The 15,413-nt window shown below is 41.6% G+C and overlaps 1 protein-coding gene across 3 annotated transcripts in view; it reads right to left on the minus strand.

Annotated features, from left to right (window-relative positions):
* The window catches only part of ITGA1 (integrin subunit alpha 1), a 462,364-nt gene that overhangs the window by 74,605 nt on the left and 372,346 nt on the right, over positions 1-15,413 (minus strand). For all 3 annotated transcript variants that reach the window (XM_029577630.1, XM_029577622.1, XM_029577640.1), the window contains one exon: positions 15,102-15,268. In XM_029577630.1, the coding sequence (XP_029433490.1) occupies positions 15,102-15,268 (167 nt within the window). The remainder of the gene's footprint in view (positions 1-15,101; positions 15,269-15,413) is intronic.

The raw sequence follows: 15,413 nt of genomic DNA on the forward strand, positions 1-15,413 counted from the left end.
ACGCCCCGAAAACGCCGCGTCGACCGGGACCGCCCCCCGACACGCCCCCCTCGGAGAACCCCGGGACTTACGCGAGTCCCGGGGCTCTGCGCGCGCCGGTAGGCCTATGTAAAATAGGCGCACTGGCGCGCAGGGCCCTGCTCGCGTAAATCCGGGCGGATTTACGCGAGCAGGGCTCTTAAAATCCGCCCCTAAATTTGATGGTCTGGGGTTCTAGGGTACAGGTTTTCAGCCATAACACCTGTTGCATCTTTCTGAGATCATCTTCTTTTATGGGTTGAAAGAGTCCCACACATATCTGGACTGGGTGACAGTAAGTTTGCATTTTCTTGAATATGATTCAGTATATAATTAATCTTCCCAATGCCCCTATCCAACATGTTCTTATTCTGTTACAGAAATATGACATATGTGAAAATGTTCCTATCTTTGTTGCTAATCACATATGTCATATTTCTTAACAGAATAAGGAAATGTTGGATAGGGGCATTGGGAAGATTAATTATATACTGAATCATATTCAAGAAAATGCAAACTTACTGTCACCCAGTAAGTGATTGTCCTATGAGCAATAAAATACAACATCTGAGTGAGGGATGTGGACACTGAAACCTGGCTACAGAACATAACTGTTATGCATGTCCATTTAGGCCTCTATGTCTTTTACACACTTTTTCTACCACTTGGCAAACACCCATAAATGTATTCTGCAAATATTAGTAGAACATAATTCAGGCCTCTAAGCTGACCACTAGTATTATGGCTAAATATATCAAAGAAGCTCTAAACTACAGTAGGGAAAAGCTCCATTTCATTTTCTAGATAGAAACAGTAAATCATTAAAGACAATTCAACAGTTACAAGGCTGCAAAACAGGTGTTGCAGGAAAATATTAGAGAATCTGGTTCACTTACATGTATGTAGGAACTTGAACCTTCCATTTATTTGTTTTATTTATTTAAAAAGTATATACCACCTATCTAACAAGTTATTCTAGGTGGCTCATATTTTATAACTTGACTTTCTTAACAAGTATTGACAAAACAACATAAAATAAACATAAAGCATATATAACTCAATTTAATTAAAAAAATACAAATAAAATAAAAACATCTACATAGAAGTTGCTACTTGATAGTGACAAGTGTACCATAGTTCTTGCACTCATGAGACTGGGAGGATAATGCTCAAATAACTGTGTGACTGGGCATATATGCGTGAATATGGCCGCACACAGAGTTACAATAGCATTTTATACTGCATGTATCAGATACATGCGCACTATAAAATACACAAATCTTTACCCTGTAACATACGCACATTTGCTTGCTTAGGCGCAAATGCATTCAGTGCATTGAAAATGAGTTTTTCAATGCATTGAACACACATATATTTCCTACCTATTTTAAAAATATATGTGCATATATTTTACGTGTGAAAATAAAGTAGAACTTACTTGTATAAATCAGGATTTATACATGAGGAAGTTGGCCAATTTTAAAACATGTGCGCATAATTGAAATTACCAGTTTTATTAATCACTCCACCAGTTCACCTAATCCTTCTCTAGGTCATTGAGACCCTCCTGGTTCTTCAGCCTGTATTCCCCCCCAGTTCACCCAGACCTCCCACCCAACCAAAAGTACAGATTAAACACATTTAATATCATTTCCGCAAGATAATTGGCATGTGTAAAATTACATGAACAAGTTGGCAAATCTACGCATGCATCTTTTAAAATAGCTCAAAACAAAAGTGACGAACTTTGGAGAGGGAAATAGTATTTTAACTATTACCACAAAAACATTTAGAAAAGACGAGACAATATCATCGGCATATGCTCAAGACAAGGTTTAATCTGCTGTCTCTCGCTCTCAATGGGCCGCAGGCAGTAGTCAGCCTATGAGCAAAAATTGTTTAATCATTTATTGTCTCACGTCTTCCAAAAGATATATTTTTTATAATTTTTTTAATATTGTAATTATAGATTTCTCGAATTCAAACAGATTCAAATATAAAGCATCTATTGAAAAAAATCTCTAAACCGGCTTATTACCCAAATTTTAGTAACAGAGAATACTTAGCCAATAGAAGGTCATTCAATATCCAATCCATTGAAAAAAATCTCTAAACCGGCTTATTACCCAAATTTTAGTAACAGAGAATACTTAGCCAATAGAAGGTCATTCAATATCCAACCCGACATGGGCCATGTTTTGACTCAAAAGAGTCTTTTTCAAGGGGAATGGATGTATCAACTCTCTTTACTACCGGTAAAATATTCAGAACTCCTGAAAAACATTAAAAACACACATTCAAAAAACATATTAACTCCAAGTGTTAATGTGCGAGAAAAGTCTCGAACAACCCACAAAGGCTCCAGGTTTAACTTAAACCAATACTCTGAATTAAGAAAATTTTAAGTACACAAAAAACTCAGAATGTTAAATATCATAGAGACTCACCGGGACGAAAAACTCACGTCTCTCCAGCTCTCAACATGGCGATTAACGCCTTTGCCATTTAACCAAGGGTTTCTTGTCAGATTTAAATGGCCTGAGATTAACCACGTCACCGGAAGTTAAGTAGTTCAATCCCCCCGACAATCGGATGAAAACTACTTATCCCAACATGCAATGAGGGCATCTTCAACTACTATTTCACGAAATTGGTGTCTTAAAACTCCCACATCGCGGACAGGTAAATACTTAACTGTAGTTCTCTAAATAATAGTAAGGCACCACTTGAAAATACTGATATTATTGAAAAACTGACCAATCGATTTCCTTATTGAGACCTTTAGGAATAACTGTGTCGAAAAAATATATCCATTTTTGTTCCCTTTGCATTAAGTAGTTGTCAAAATTGCCACCCCGATTGCTCGGGACAGGCTTCTCGATCACTGCGAATTTCAGCATAGCAAAAGTATGGTCTTTATCTAAACAGTGTTGTACCAGGGGCGCTTCCAACCTGCCCCTAGTTATAGCACTGCGGTGTTCGATCATACGTGTCTTTAAACTCCTCTTCGTTTTCCCAATGTATAACAATGGGCAAGGGCACCACAAAGCATATATAACACCTCTTGACTCACAAGTAGTAGCAGCTGTCAATCTAAAATTCCCTTTAGCAAAAAACGGCAGCTTCACTCCCTCAAACGATTGATCACATACTGAGCATTTTTTGCAAGGTCGATGACCCGCTTCTGTGTCTATGCACTCAGGGCTACTAATTGTTTCATCAAAAAAATCTGAATGTACAACAATATCTCATGTTCTTGCCCTGTTTAAATGTGAAAATTGGAAACTGTTGAAGATCTTCATGTAACCTCAATATGTGCCAATATTTTTTGATCACATTCTGTACTCTGTAGATATGTGTTGACGTGGTTAATCTCAGGCCATTTAAATCTGACAAGTAACCCTTGGTTAAATGGCAAAGGCGTTAATCGCCATGTTGAGAGCTGGAGAGACGTGAGTTTTTCGTCCCGGTGAGTTTCTATGATATTTAACATTCTGAGTTTTTTGTGTGCTTAAAATTTTCTTAATTCAGAGTATTGGTTTAAGTTAAACCTGGAGCCTTTGTGGGTTGTTCGAGACTTTTCTCGCACATTAATACTTGGAGTTAATATGTTTTTTGAGTGTGTGTTTTTAATGTTTTTCAGGAGTTCTGAATATTTTACCGGTTGTAAAGAGAGTTGATACATCCATTCCCCTTGAAAAAGACTCTTTTGAGTCGAAACATGGCCCATGTCGGGTTGGATATTGAATGACCTTCTATTGGCTAAGTATTCTCTGTTACTAAAATTTGGGTAATAAGCCGTTTTAGAGATTTTTTTCAATAGATGCTTTATATTTGAATCGGTTTGAATTCGAGAAATCTATAATTACAATATTCAAAAAATTATAAAAAATATATCTTTTGGAAGACGTGAGACAATAAATGATTAAACAATTTTTGCTCATAGGCTGACTACTGCCTGCGGCCCATTGAGGGTGAGAGACAGTAGATTAAACCTTGTCTTGAGCATATGCCGATGATATTGTCTCTAGTCTTTTCTAAATGTTTTTGTGGTATTAGTTAAAATACTATTTCCCTCTCTAAAGTTCGTCACTTTTGTTTTGAGTGATTATCTGAGAGGAGTTTGCTTCTATTTGTGATTGATCTTTTAAAATAGCGACATACATGTATAAATGTTGGCCCCGCTTAGAACGCTCCTAGACCACCCCCCTTTTTCCCGCACATATATTTGCGAGCGAAACCAAAACTATGCATGAATGTTTTATGTGTATAAAATGCCATGTGTGCAAGTAGATGCTAATTTTTATATGCAGAGCTCTCAAAATTCACCTCACACTGAATAACAGCTCTCTGCTTACTTTCTCAACATCTTTTACATTTTAGATACTTCTTTCACATCTCTACTCAGTTAATGCTTTCAGATTGAAGAATTCGAGTCTTTTGACTCTTTATTCATATGGAAGCTGTTTCATATTCTTAATCATACTTGTTGCCTTGCACTGTCATTTTTATTTTAATGCCTCCATTTAAAATGCACCATGGATTTACTATATATAATAGCATAATGATAGAAACATAGAAATGATGGCAGAAGAAGAACAAACAACCCATCCAGTCTGCCCAGCAAGTTTCACACTTTTGTTTTCTCATACTTACCTATTACTCTTGGCTCTTAGTAACCTTTTGGTTCTATTTCCCTTCCACCCCCACCATTAATGTAGAGAGCAGTGTTGGAACTGCATCTAAGTGAAATATCTAGCTTAATTAGTTAGGGATAGTAACCGCCGCAATAAGCAAGCTACACTCATGCTTATTTGTTTACCCAGACTATGTAATTCAGTCCTTGTTGGTTGTTGTCTGCATATAGATCCACTTTTCTTCATTCCCCCTGCTGTTGAAGCAGAGAGTTATGCTGGATATGCATTGAAAGTGAAGTATCAGACTATCTCCCCTGCCGTTGAAGCAGAGAGCTATGCTGTATATGCGTGAAGTATCAGTCTTTCTCCCCTGCCGTTGAAGCAGAGAGCTATGCTGGATATGCATTGAAAGTGAACTATCAGACTTTCTCCCCTGCCGTTGAAGCAGAGAGCTATGCTGTATATGCGTGAAGTATCAGTCTTTCTCCCCTGCCATTGAAGCAGAGAGCTATGCTGGATATGCATTGAAAGTGAAGTATCAGGCTTATTTGATTTGGGGTAGTAACTTCCGTAAAACAAGCAAGCTATTCCCCGCTTTTTTGTGAATGCAAATCCTTTTTTCCACATTTCCTCTTGCCGTTGAAGCTTAGAGCAATGTTGGAGTCTTAGAGCAATGTTGGAGTCACATTAACCATGTGTATGTTTATTGAATAAGGGTATTATCTCCAGGTAGTAGCCATCATTCCCGCAAGCCACCCACTCTTCATTCACGTCCTCTAGACTTTATGGATCCACAGTGTTTATCCCACGCCCCTTTGAAGTCCTTCATAGTTCTTGTCTTCACCACTTCCTCCAGAAGGGCATTCCAGGCATCCACCACCCTCTCCATGAAGAAATACTTCCTGACATTGGTTCTGAGTCTTCCTCCCTGGAGCTTCAAATCGTGACCCCTGGCTCTGCTGATTTTTTTCTGATGGAAAAGGTTTGTCATTGTCTTTGGATCATTAAAACCTTTCAAGTATCTGAAAGTCTGTATCATATCACCTCTGCTCCTCCTTTCTTCCAGGGTGTACATATTTAGATTCTTCAATCTCTCCTCATAAGTCATTCAATGAAGACCATCCAACTTTCTGGTCACCCTTCTCTGGACCGCCTCCATCTTTGTCTCTGTCTCTTTGGAGATACGGTCTCCAGAACTGAACACAGTAATCCAGGTGAGACCTAACCAAGGACCTGTACAACGGGATAATTACTTCCTTTTTCTTACTCGATATTCCTCTCTCTATGCAGCCCAACATTCTTCTGGCTTTAGCTATCGCCTTGTCACATTGTTTTGCCAACTTCAGATCATTTGACACTATCACCCCAAGGTCTTTCTCCTGCTCCGTGCACATCAGTCTTCCCCCCCCCCCCCCCCCCCCGCCCATCAAATACAGTTCATTTGGATTTCCACTCCCCATATGCATGACTCTGCACTTCTTGGCATTGAATCTCAGCTGCCATATCTTCGACCACTCTTCCAGCTTCCTTAAATCCCGTCTCATTCTCTCCACTCCTTCCGGCGTGTCCACTCTGTTGTAGATCTTAGTGTCGTCCACAAAAAGACAAATCTTACCTTCTATCCTGTCCTCAATGTCGCTCACAAAGATATTGAACAGGACCGGTCCCAACACCGATCCTTGCGGTACACTGCTTAAAACCATTCTCTCTTCAGAGAGAGTTCCATTTACCATCACACATTGTCTTCTGTCCATCAATCAGTTTGCAATCCTCACTCCTAAGCTTCTCATTTTATTCACCAGTCTCCTGTGTGGGACTGTATCAAAAGCTTTGCTGAAATCCAAGTAGATGACATTGAGTGCTCTTCCTTGATCCAATTCCTTGTTACCCAGTCAAAAAAGTCAATCAGATTTGTCTGACAGGATCTTCCCCTGGTGAATCCATGCTGCCTCTCTGAATCCCTGCTGCCTCTCTGTTTTATTAGGACTTTATTTAAAAATTTTTACATATACTCTAAACATGTTTCTGACTGCCTCTGCCTTTTGGGCTTATGTTTGTAGAGAACTTCCCACAAGGACACCATGATTGCTTACTAGCGTGGTAATAGCTAAAGTGAAGGAGTAGCCTAGTGGTTAGAGCAGTGGGCTATGAACCAGGAGACCAGGATTCAAGTCCCACTGTTCCTCCTTTTGACCTTGGGTAAGTCACTTTACCTCCATTGCTTCAGGTACAAACTTATGGGTAGATTTTAAAACATGCACGCACACATGGATGCCCAATTTTATAACATGTGCACGCATTTTATAAAATCGGGGGTCGGCGTGCACAAGGAGGTGCATATTAGTGCAACTTGTGGGCGCAGACGCCCGCGGGCGTCTCCCTTCCCCTAACCTTCCTCCCCCCTAGCCATAACCTAGACCCCCTAGGGATATGCAGAGCAAAAGTTTAAGTTCATATGTCCATATGTCCAAAGGGGGTCCCATTTGCGGTCAATATGGACATAAACAGAATTCAATGAGTTGAGTATATGTCCATATGTGCAAATAAAAATTTAAACCCCTCACCCTCCTTAATCCCCCCCCCCCCAAGACTTACCACAACTCCCTGGTGGTCCAGCGGGGTCAGGACGCCATTTCTGACCAACTTTGCAAGGAGCACGTGACGTCGGCGTCACGTCGGAGTGACGCGGCGTCACGTGATTCCCCGCGGGGTCGCTTCCGGGATCCTCGTTCGGCCCAAAAGGAACTGTTGGCCAGCTTGGGGGGGCCTCCTGACACCCCCAAGCTGGCCAAAAGTTCCTTTTGGGCCGAACGAGGATCCTGGAAGCGACCCCGCGGGGAATCACGTGACGTCGGCGCCACGTCAGAGTGACGCGGTGTCAAGTGATTCCCCGCGAGTTCCCTCCGGCACCCTCGTTCGGCCCAAAAGGAACTTTTGGCCAGCTTGGGGGGGTCAGGAGGCCCCCCCAAGCTGGCCAAAAGTTCCTTTTGGGCCGAACGAGCATTCCGGCGCGAACCCGCGGGGAATCACGTGACGCCGCGTCACTCCGACGTGGCGCCGACGTCACGTGCTCCTCGTAAAGAATTTCAGAAATGGCGTCCTCACTCCTCGCTGGATCACCAGGGAGTTGTGGTAAGTCTTTGGGGGGGGGATTAAGGAAGGTGAGGGGTTTAAATTTTTATTTTGGATCAACAATCGCGATTTCCAACTTATTCAACATAGCTATGTTGAATAAGTTGGAAATCCGATCGTTTATGTCTCATCACTTTTTTAAGTTAAAAAAAAAAAAAGTAGCGTTTTACATTTATGTTCAATACGAATGCACACCCCTAAGACCCCCACCCCAAACCTTTGTCTTACCTTTTGCACCTGCCTCAGATGCGCCCACTGGCAAATGGCTGCTGTGCTGGGAGCCTCTGACCTGCCCTGCCCCTTTTCTGAAGCCCCAGGACTTACTCGCGTCCCAGGGCTTTATGCCCGTGGCCAGGCCTTTTTAAAATAGGCCCGGCACACGTAGGCTTTTGAAAATCCGGGCCTTAGATTGTAAGCCCTCTGGGGATAGGTAAATACCTACAGTACCTGAATGTAATCTGCCTTGAAGTACTGAAAAAAGTGTGAAATGCAGAATATAAAAATCTAAATACATTTTTCATGACAAGTTTGACTTGATTTTTCCCACGTGCATTACTTTGCACTTCTCTGAATTGAAACTTGTCTGCCATTCCCTACTGAATTTTCGAACATAGGCCCCTCATTTAGTAAGCACTTTTCCCAGATACAGAATGGGAGGAAAGCCTTAGTAAATCAGGCCCATAAATTGCAACTTTACAGAGGAATCTTATTGTAGATAATTAAAGTGCTTTACTTAAATATTTGGCCATCAAGTGTGGAAGTCATCCTACATTTGGAAGTAAAAATACCTCCAAGTTTCTTGAGCAGGAAACACATCTCTGTTCATTTCAATTTGGTAGTTGCTTTAATGACACAAAGGAAGTCAGACTTGATTCATCCCAAGAGTCTTCAAAACCAAAACATTTCACAGGCACAGAAAAGGGAAAGGTCCTTTTTAAATAAAGGACAAAATCTTTTTGGCCTCCAGAGGGTGAATAATGAAAGCAAACCAAAATAGCAAATGTTATAAAAACACATACATGTGTAAAAAAAAAAACCAAAAGCCAAAACAAGAAAAAAGAAAATATATTTGTTACGAGCTATAAAAAGATCCTTGGAGTGCAGAAAAGTCACTATGGATGCTTCATTAACACCTATGGACCAACCTACAAATTTATTTATTTAAAATATTTATATTTCACCTATAAGAACATCAGGCTAAGTGGACTTATTTACCCAAATACTACATGATGTTTATTAGCCTCCAACAATCTCAGGACCTTCCTGCTTGAGTTTGACAGCTACTGCAGCTGTGCAAATTCTCTTACTTCCTAGGGGAGTGATTTTTGGCATGGCTACAATTGGATTATGCTTTTTCAAAAAGAAGAAAAATTCTCATTATTTTATTCCATCATATACTCCACCCCAGAGATTGTAGGGCGAATATCCAAAATTGTTTACGGACATTAATTTGGACGTCTCCTCTTCACTCAGGGAGTCCAAATTAAACTTCTGTGAACAATTTTGGATAATCACCCTATAACCTGAGGTTCTTATGGGCCTACACAAGACTTTGGATTGGCATACATTATTATAACTTTGTGATTTTGAAACTAGCATCAGTTTTTGTAATTTAGATGAAATCTCTTTTTAAATCATTCCATAATAGTGTCACTTTTCTTTAAATGTTATCTTCAATTTTATTTTTATTTTACATAGTAACATAGTAATGATGGTAGAAAAGGACCAAATGTTCATCCGGTCTGCCCAGCAAGCTTCTTATGGTAATATCTACCAAGCAGTGTAGGTCAGCAGCCCATGCTCCACTATATCCACTCAGGCCTGACATATTCAGCATAAGCCTGTTTTGCTCCAACCACAACCCCTGGGACCTGACACTTCCAGCTTCAGCATGCCATGCTCCAACCATATCAAAACAGTTTTAGCAAGGCTCAGCATCCTTAATTTCCAATAAACTTTGCAGTCCCTATGAATGCTACATTTTCTGCCTGCAAAGTTATTTTTCAAATGCTATATGAAATGACACTGGCACAGCTTTAGGGGTGATACAAATACTCTTTGTGCTGCTTTCCACCATTCCAGTTCTTAAGATATTCCAGCACCACTGCTGCTGCTGCTGCCATTCCAAGCTGATCTTGGTACCTGAGGGTGCTTCCTCCTACTCCAGCTGTGTTCATGATTCTTGCTAAATCCTCTTCCCCTACAGTACCTGCCCCCTTTTTGTTGTGCCCTAGCCATGCATCGCTTTGCAAACTTACTGAAACACTCCTCAGGATTTTAATACCATTCTTTATCTATGGTAGTGTTGCGTCCGTCGCTGCTCGTCGCCCTCACTCCGCCCTCTTTACCTCTGTGGTGACTCCCTCCGGGTCTGATGGATGGCTGGCTACCACGGCGTTCCCGGACCGGCTCGACGCTGCAACTCCACCATCTAGTCCTGATGCCTAGGGCGCGTGCGTCCCGACTCTTATACCAGCAAGGGCGCGAACCTCAGGGGCATCCCCCTGAGATGACGTCATCTGCTTCAATATTTAAAGGTCTTTGAAACCGCTAACTAACCTAGTTAGCAAGGATATGGATACGGATAAGCATATGGCTACGTACTTGCTTCAGCTATCCAAGCTACTCTGCCTCCTTGGACTTTTCAGAGGTATCCGCTCCTTGGGGGCCTCGCTCTTTTCTTTATTTTCAGATTACAGAAAGGAACCAGTACTCGCTCCTCGAGGGCCCATGTTCCTGAACACTCTGAAGATTCTCTACTACCTGGAAGCTATCACTGCCACAAACAAATGTGAGTTACCATCGCTCTCTCAGAGCTTTCCCTGGAACCAGGTACTCGCTCCTCGAGGGCTTAATCCTTTCCAGCTCCTGAGCTTAATTGAGACCTTACGTGAGTTTTGTCATCTACTTCTAGTGACACGGAGTGACACGGCGTCACGTGATTCCCCTCGGGTTCGCTCCCGGACCCCTCGTTGGGCTCAAAAGGCACTTTTGGCCAGCTTGGGGGGGGTCAGGAGGCCCCCCCAAGCTGGCCAAAAGTTCCTTTTGAGCCCAACATTCTCCCAGGTCTATTTTTTTTTTTTGGGGGGGGAGGGGATTGGGGGAAGACTATGCATGGATATCTTAAAAGATAGGTCCTCTGCAGTTGTAGTTTCCAGTTCTTGGCAGCTTGTTCAAATTTAAGAATTTTAGAGATGTACAGAGAGGTTTGCATCCCTCTAGTAGGGATTATGCTTTGACATGGCTCACATAGTCATACTGATTACTTTTTATGCTCATCAAAAGTTATGGCCTACTTAAACAATTGAGATATATTATCTTGTTGTATCTCAGCTCACCATTCTATTTCTAGAGAGTTCATTGGTGATGGTTCTCCCAAGTGATGGCTACTTAATTTACCTCTGCACTTTTACCTCTGCACTTTTGGCCAGCTTGGGGGGGTCAGGAGGCCCCCCCAAGCTGGCCAAAAGTTCCTTTTGAGCCCAACGAGGGGTCCGGGAGCGAACCCGAGGGGAATCACGTGACGCCGCGTCACTCCGACGTGACGCGGACGTCACGTGATTCCCCACGCGTCCGCTCCCGGACCCTCACGGAACTTTTGGCCAGCTTTGGTAAGTCTTGGGGGGGGATTAAGGAGGGTGAGGGGTTTAAATTTTTATTTAGATCAACAATCGCGATTTCCAACGTATTCAACATAGCTATGTTGAATACGTTGGAAATCCGATCGTTTAAGCCTCATCTTTTTTTTAAGTTAAAAAAAAAAAATAAGTTGCGTTTTCCATTTAAGTTCAAAACGAATGCACACCCCTAGTGTCTGTCTCCATACTCCAGCCTAGCCAATGGTCCCTCTCGGGGTATCCTCCCGAGAGCGTGGTCACCTGCCATCGGCCCAGGGATCCACCCACAACTATATCAGATTCATTACAGATTGCTACACCTTAGCAAGATGATATCTGAGACACTACAATAGTGCTGACTCCTCCCTCTCCAGAAGCTCGCTACATAGAGCTTTCTCTACAGATTGCTTCTCCTCTCTGATTGCTCCTCCCATCAAGCATCTTCTCCATAACAGATTGCTAACTCGAGCAGCAGATATACAACGAATTGCTATCTCCCTAGCAAATCGCTAACAGATCACTAACTCCGCAGTCTAATCTTTAACAGGTCATCTTGCCACAGCTGTCAATTCGTCTGCACACTTGCGGAACTGCTCCATGAACTGTAACTGATTTCATGACCCACTCGCAATTCCATTGTACTGTGCACTCAGGTACCTACCTACCTACCTATGAGGTGCGTGGCTTACTCCATGATACAAACATATCCTACTGGACTGGTGATTCAGACAGATGCAGCCATACTTCAACAGGGAAAGGCATCCCACTCTACGGTTGTCTGTATGCTCCAACGGAATGACTGGCAACTCCCATTCCATTCTACCTTAATGCTATGCCCCTCATATTACACCTTCGGATCCTTGTGCTGCTTGCCTTGCTGCAATGTGCAGATTTTACACTTTGGGTTTCTTAACTTCTTTCTGGCACTGTACCTTTCTTGCACACTCCAGCTCTTATACTTTGAGGTCTTCTTGCCAATCTGGGGTGCTGCTGTGCACCTCTCCTATGCTTTTGAAATCTTGATACCACTCTTTCCGATTCTTGGTCCCTTTATCTGTACCTAGGGATTTTTCCTGCCACATTTTCTGCTTCATTCCCTGTTCATGATGCCTTAGGTTGCTGATGCTACTTTGCCTCTCATGTCACTATTCCTGGCATCGTTTTTATGCAGCTTTGGGTTTTGTTCTTCCTCTTGCTGCATCTTTGCTCCTCCCATGATGCTTTGGATAATACCTGCTAATCCTTTGTCCTTTGGTGGAGCCTTAGACTAGTATTATGTCACTTTTGATGCCACTTTGCCACAGTCTAACTACCTTGCAGTTCTTTCCCCCTTATGATGATTTTTCTTGAACAAGGTTCATTAGACTTGCTAAGAAAAACACTATTTTGGAGCGCAGAATAGACTGCAATGCTTCCCCCATAGTTTTTAATGGCAAACAAATTACCTAATGGAACAAATGAACAATTTTTTTTTGGTTTGGAAACTAATGAAACAAATTCAGGTACCAATGAAATGAATTAAACCGAAACTGATTTTTTTCTTCTGCACATCCCTAATATATAACATACTTATTCTACACACGAAGCACAAAGTTAGATGAGGTGGCCAAATTTCCTGGGTCTTGGCATGATGCTTACTCTATACATTAACACACATTGCTTGTTGCAGTCCCGGTTGCTAGACTAGCGACCGGGTCCTTACCTGCTTCCTCCCGTGGCAGGCCGCGACAGGGCATGGTGCCTCCCAGGCCTACTGGGCCTGAAATCCAATAGAATGTCTCTAATTTGGGATCAGGCAATATTTCATTTGGAACATCAACTTTGTTTCTTCTGATGATGACCAAGTAGGTCAGGTTTCCACTTAGCAAATTCTCTGCTACATCTCTACAGGTGAAAAAGTTAATAATCTTAACAGTCCTCCCTGATTTGTATCAGGGCCAAAGTATTGTATTTAAGGATACCTGTTTGTGCTATTCTTCCCCGGCATGTTTATTTATTTATTTATTTATACATTTTATATATCATCATTCCAAATGAAGATCACAACGGTTTACAAAAGTAACATTCATACTATAGATCAACACAACAGAGGTTAATATAAATCTGCTATGATTTTCTAATACATATTAACTAAAGGTCTAGGACAGCAGGTTTGTAGTATTGCACAGAATAGTTGTTATGCTCTCCTCCTCCAGAGGGGAGGAGTTAGCTATCTGTTATCGCTCACCCCGCCAGGAGGGCGGGGTTAGCAATCTATTCTGCTTTTTTCCTGAAAGGGGGAGGAGTTACCAATCTGTCATGATCTGCTCCTCCAGAAGGGAGGAGTTAGCTATCTATAGTGCTTACCCGCCAGGAGGGTGGAGATAGTAATCTTGTTAGCGAACTGCTGTTAGATGCTCCTGTAAGGAAGGAGGTAGCAATCTGAGATGGATCAACTCCCCAAGGAAGAGGAGTAGGCAATCTGTACAATGATACTCATCTGACGAGAGGAGCTAACAATAGATATATTGTACTTCGCTTCTGAGATAGCAATCTATCATGCCTCCGCTATGGAGTAGCAATCTGTTATATATAGGCTGCTGGCAAGTCCCAAAGAGAGAGAGGTAGCTATCTATATAATACTTCCGTAAGCGGTGGTAGTGGTCGGTAGTGGTTGGCTCCCACAGAGCCTTTTCTTATGATTGGCATCAGGCTGTCTTTCAGGCAACCTAAGGATTTTCTACTGCAAGTTTGTGGACTTATGATTGCTTGAGGGAAAACCTGCTTTGGATTATCAGAAAATTGTTGCAATCCGGTATAACAGGCTTGCACCATGGTATAATGGTTCACACTAAATAGGAGTACCTACGATTATGATACTGAAGTACCTATTCTAGCAAGTACAGGAACTGCAGGAGTACCAATTCACTGTGTTTCAAGCAGCTGTGGCACAATAAAGTCCTACAAACTGAAAAGAAATGTAAAGTAATTCTGTTTCCTAAGAAAAGTGCTTGGGTTATTATTGGGTGAAATCCCAACAATTTCAGGTATTATCTGTGAGTCCCATCTGCCTTATAGTTCCAGTTGCAACAATCCAAATAAGAGCAGAAGGAGCTGTGAAGAGTCGCATCTATGCAAAGACCAACTGAGAGCCAATGAGTGGAAGAGCTGCCCGTTTGTGAGGAGGATCAGTTTCAATGCTTCTCGGTTGAAACTAAAAGGGCCAATAATCACCTTATAAAGGGGGGAGAGGGTGGCATCTCTTTTTTCTTTGTTTTAACCAAAAAATCAGAACCCATAATTATAAGGAAACTGATAATGCATTACTCTATTCTGAGCAGAGATTGGTTTAAAAATCTTGACAAAAGAGGTTTATTCAGTTTTCACAAGACACACAGCGCGCCTCTGATGTCTATATTTTCCAAAGTCAACAACTATCCTTTCTGTCAGAATTGTTTTAACTGATGAATTTGGGTGAATTGAGTCCACAATGGTGTTTTTTGTTAGTTAGGGGACTGCTACCAAATGATTCCAGTTTTTTACATGAACTCTGGGCTTCAAAATCTGTTGAGGTGCTCAGAAGTCAGCTAGAGGATTAGGATTAAGCCAGGATTAAAACTTCCCCCCATCTATACCAAAATCCAAAGACTTACTTGATGCACATAAAATATTAAAACAAAAGGTAAACACAGATCTGATGACTTTGAGTTCTACTTACCAGTTTTATAATCTGTGTCCTCAGCAGACTTTAATTTAACTTTAAAGCAAACTGTAGCATTAATGCATACTGTCTCTTTGCCAGAAGCTTTACAATTTTTCTTTTCAATATTAATTGCATTGGGGATAAAACTGATGGTTACATTAACTTCAGCTACATCACGAGACCTAATAGGTATGATAAAAGAAAGAAGAAATTTAAATTACTTCCTTAAATCTTGTTAGTTTAAAACAATGAGCAAAGCTGTGAAAATACACAGATCATACTTGTAAACATGTTTTAAGTGCAATAATCATGTTGTATAAGCACTAA

Source organism: Rhinatrema bivittatum, chromosome 1, assembly GCF_901001135.1.
Source record: "Rhinatrema bivittatum chromosome 1, aRhiBiv1.1, whole genome shotgun sequence".
NCBI lineage: Eukaryota > Metazoa > Chordata > Amphibia > Gymnophiona > Rhinatrematidae > Rhinatrema > Rhinatrema bivittatum.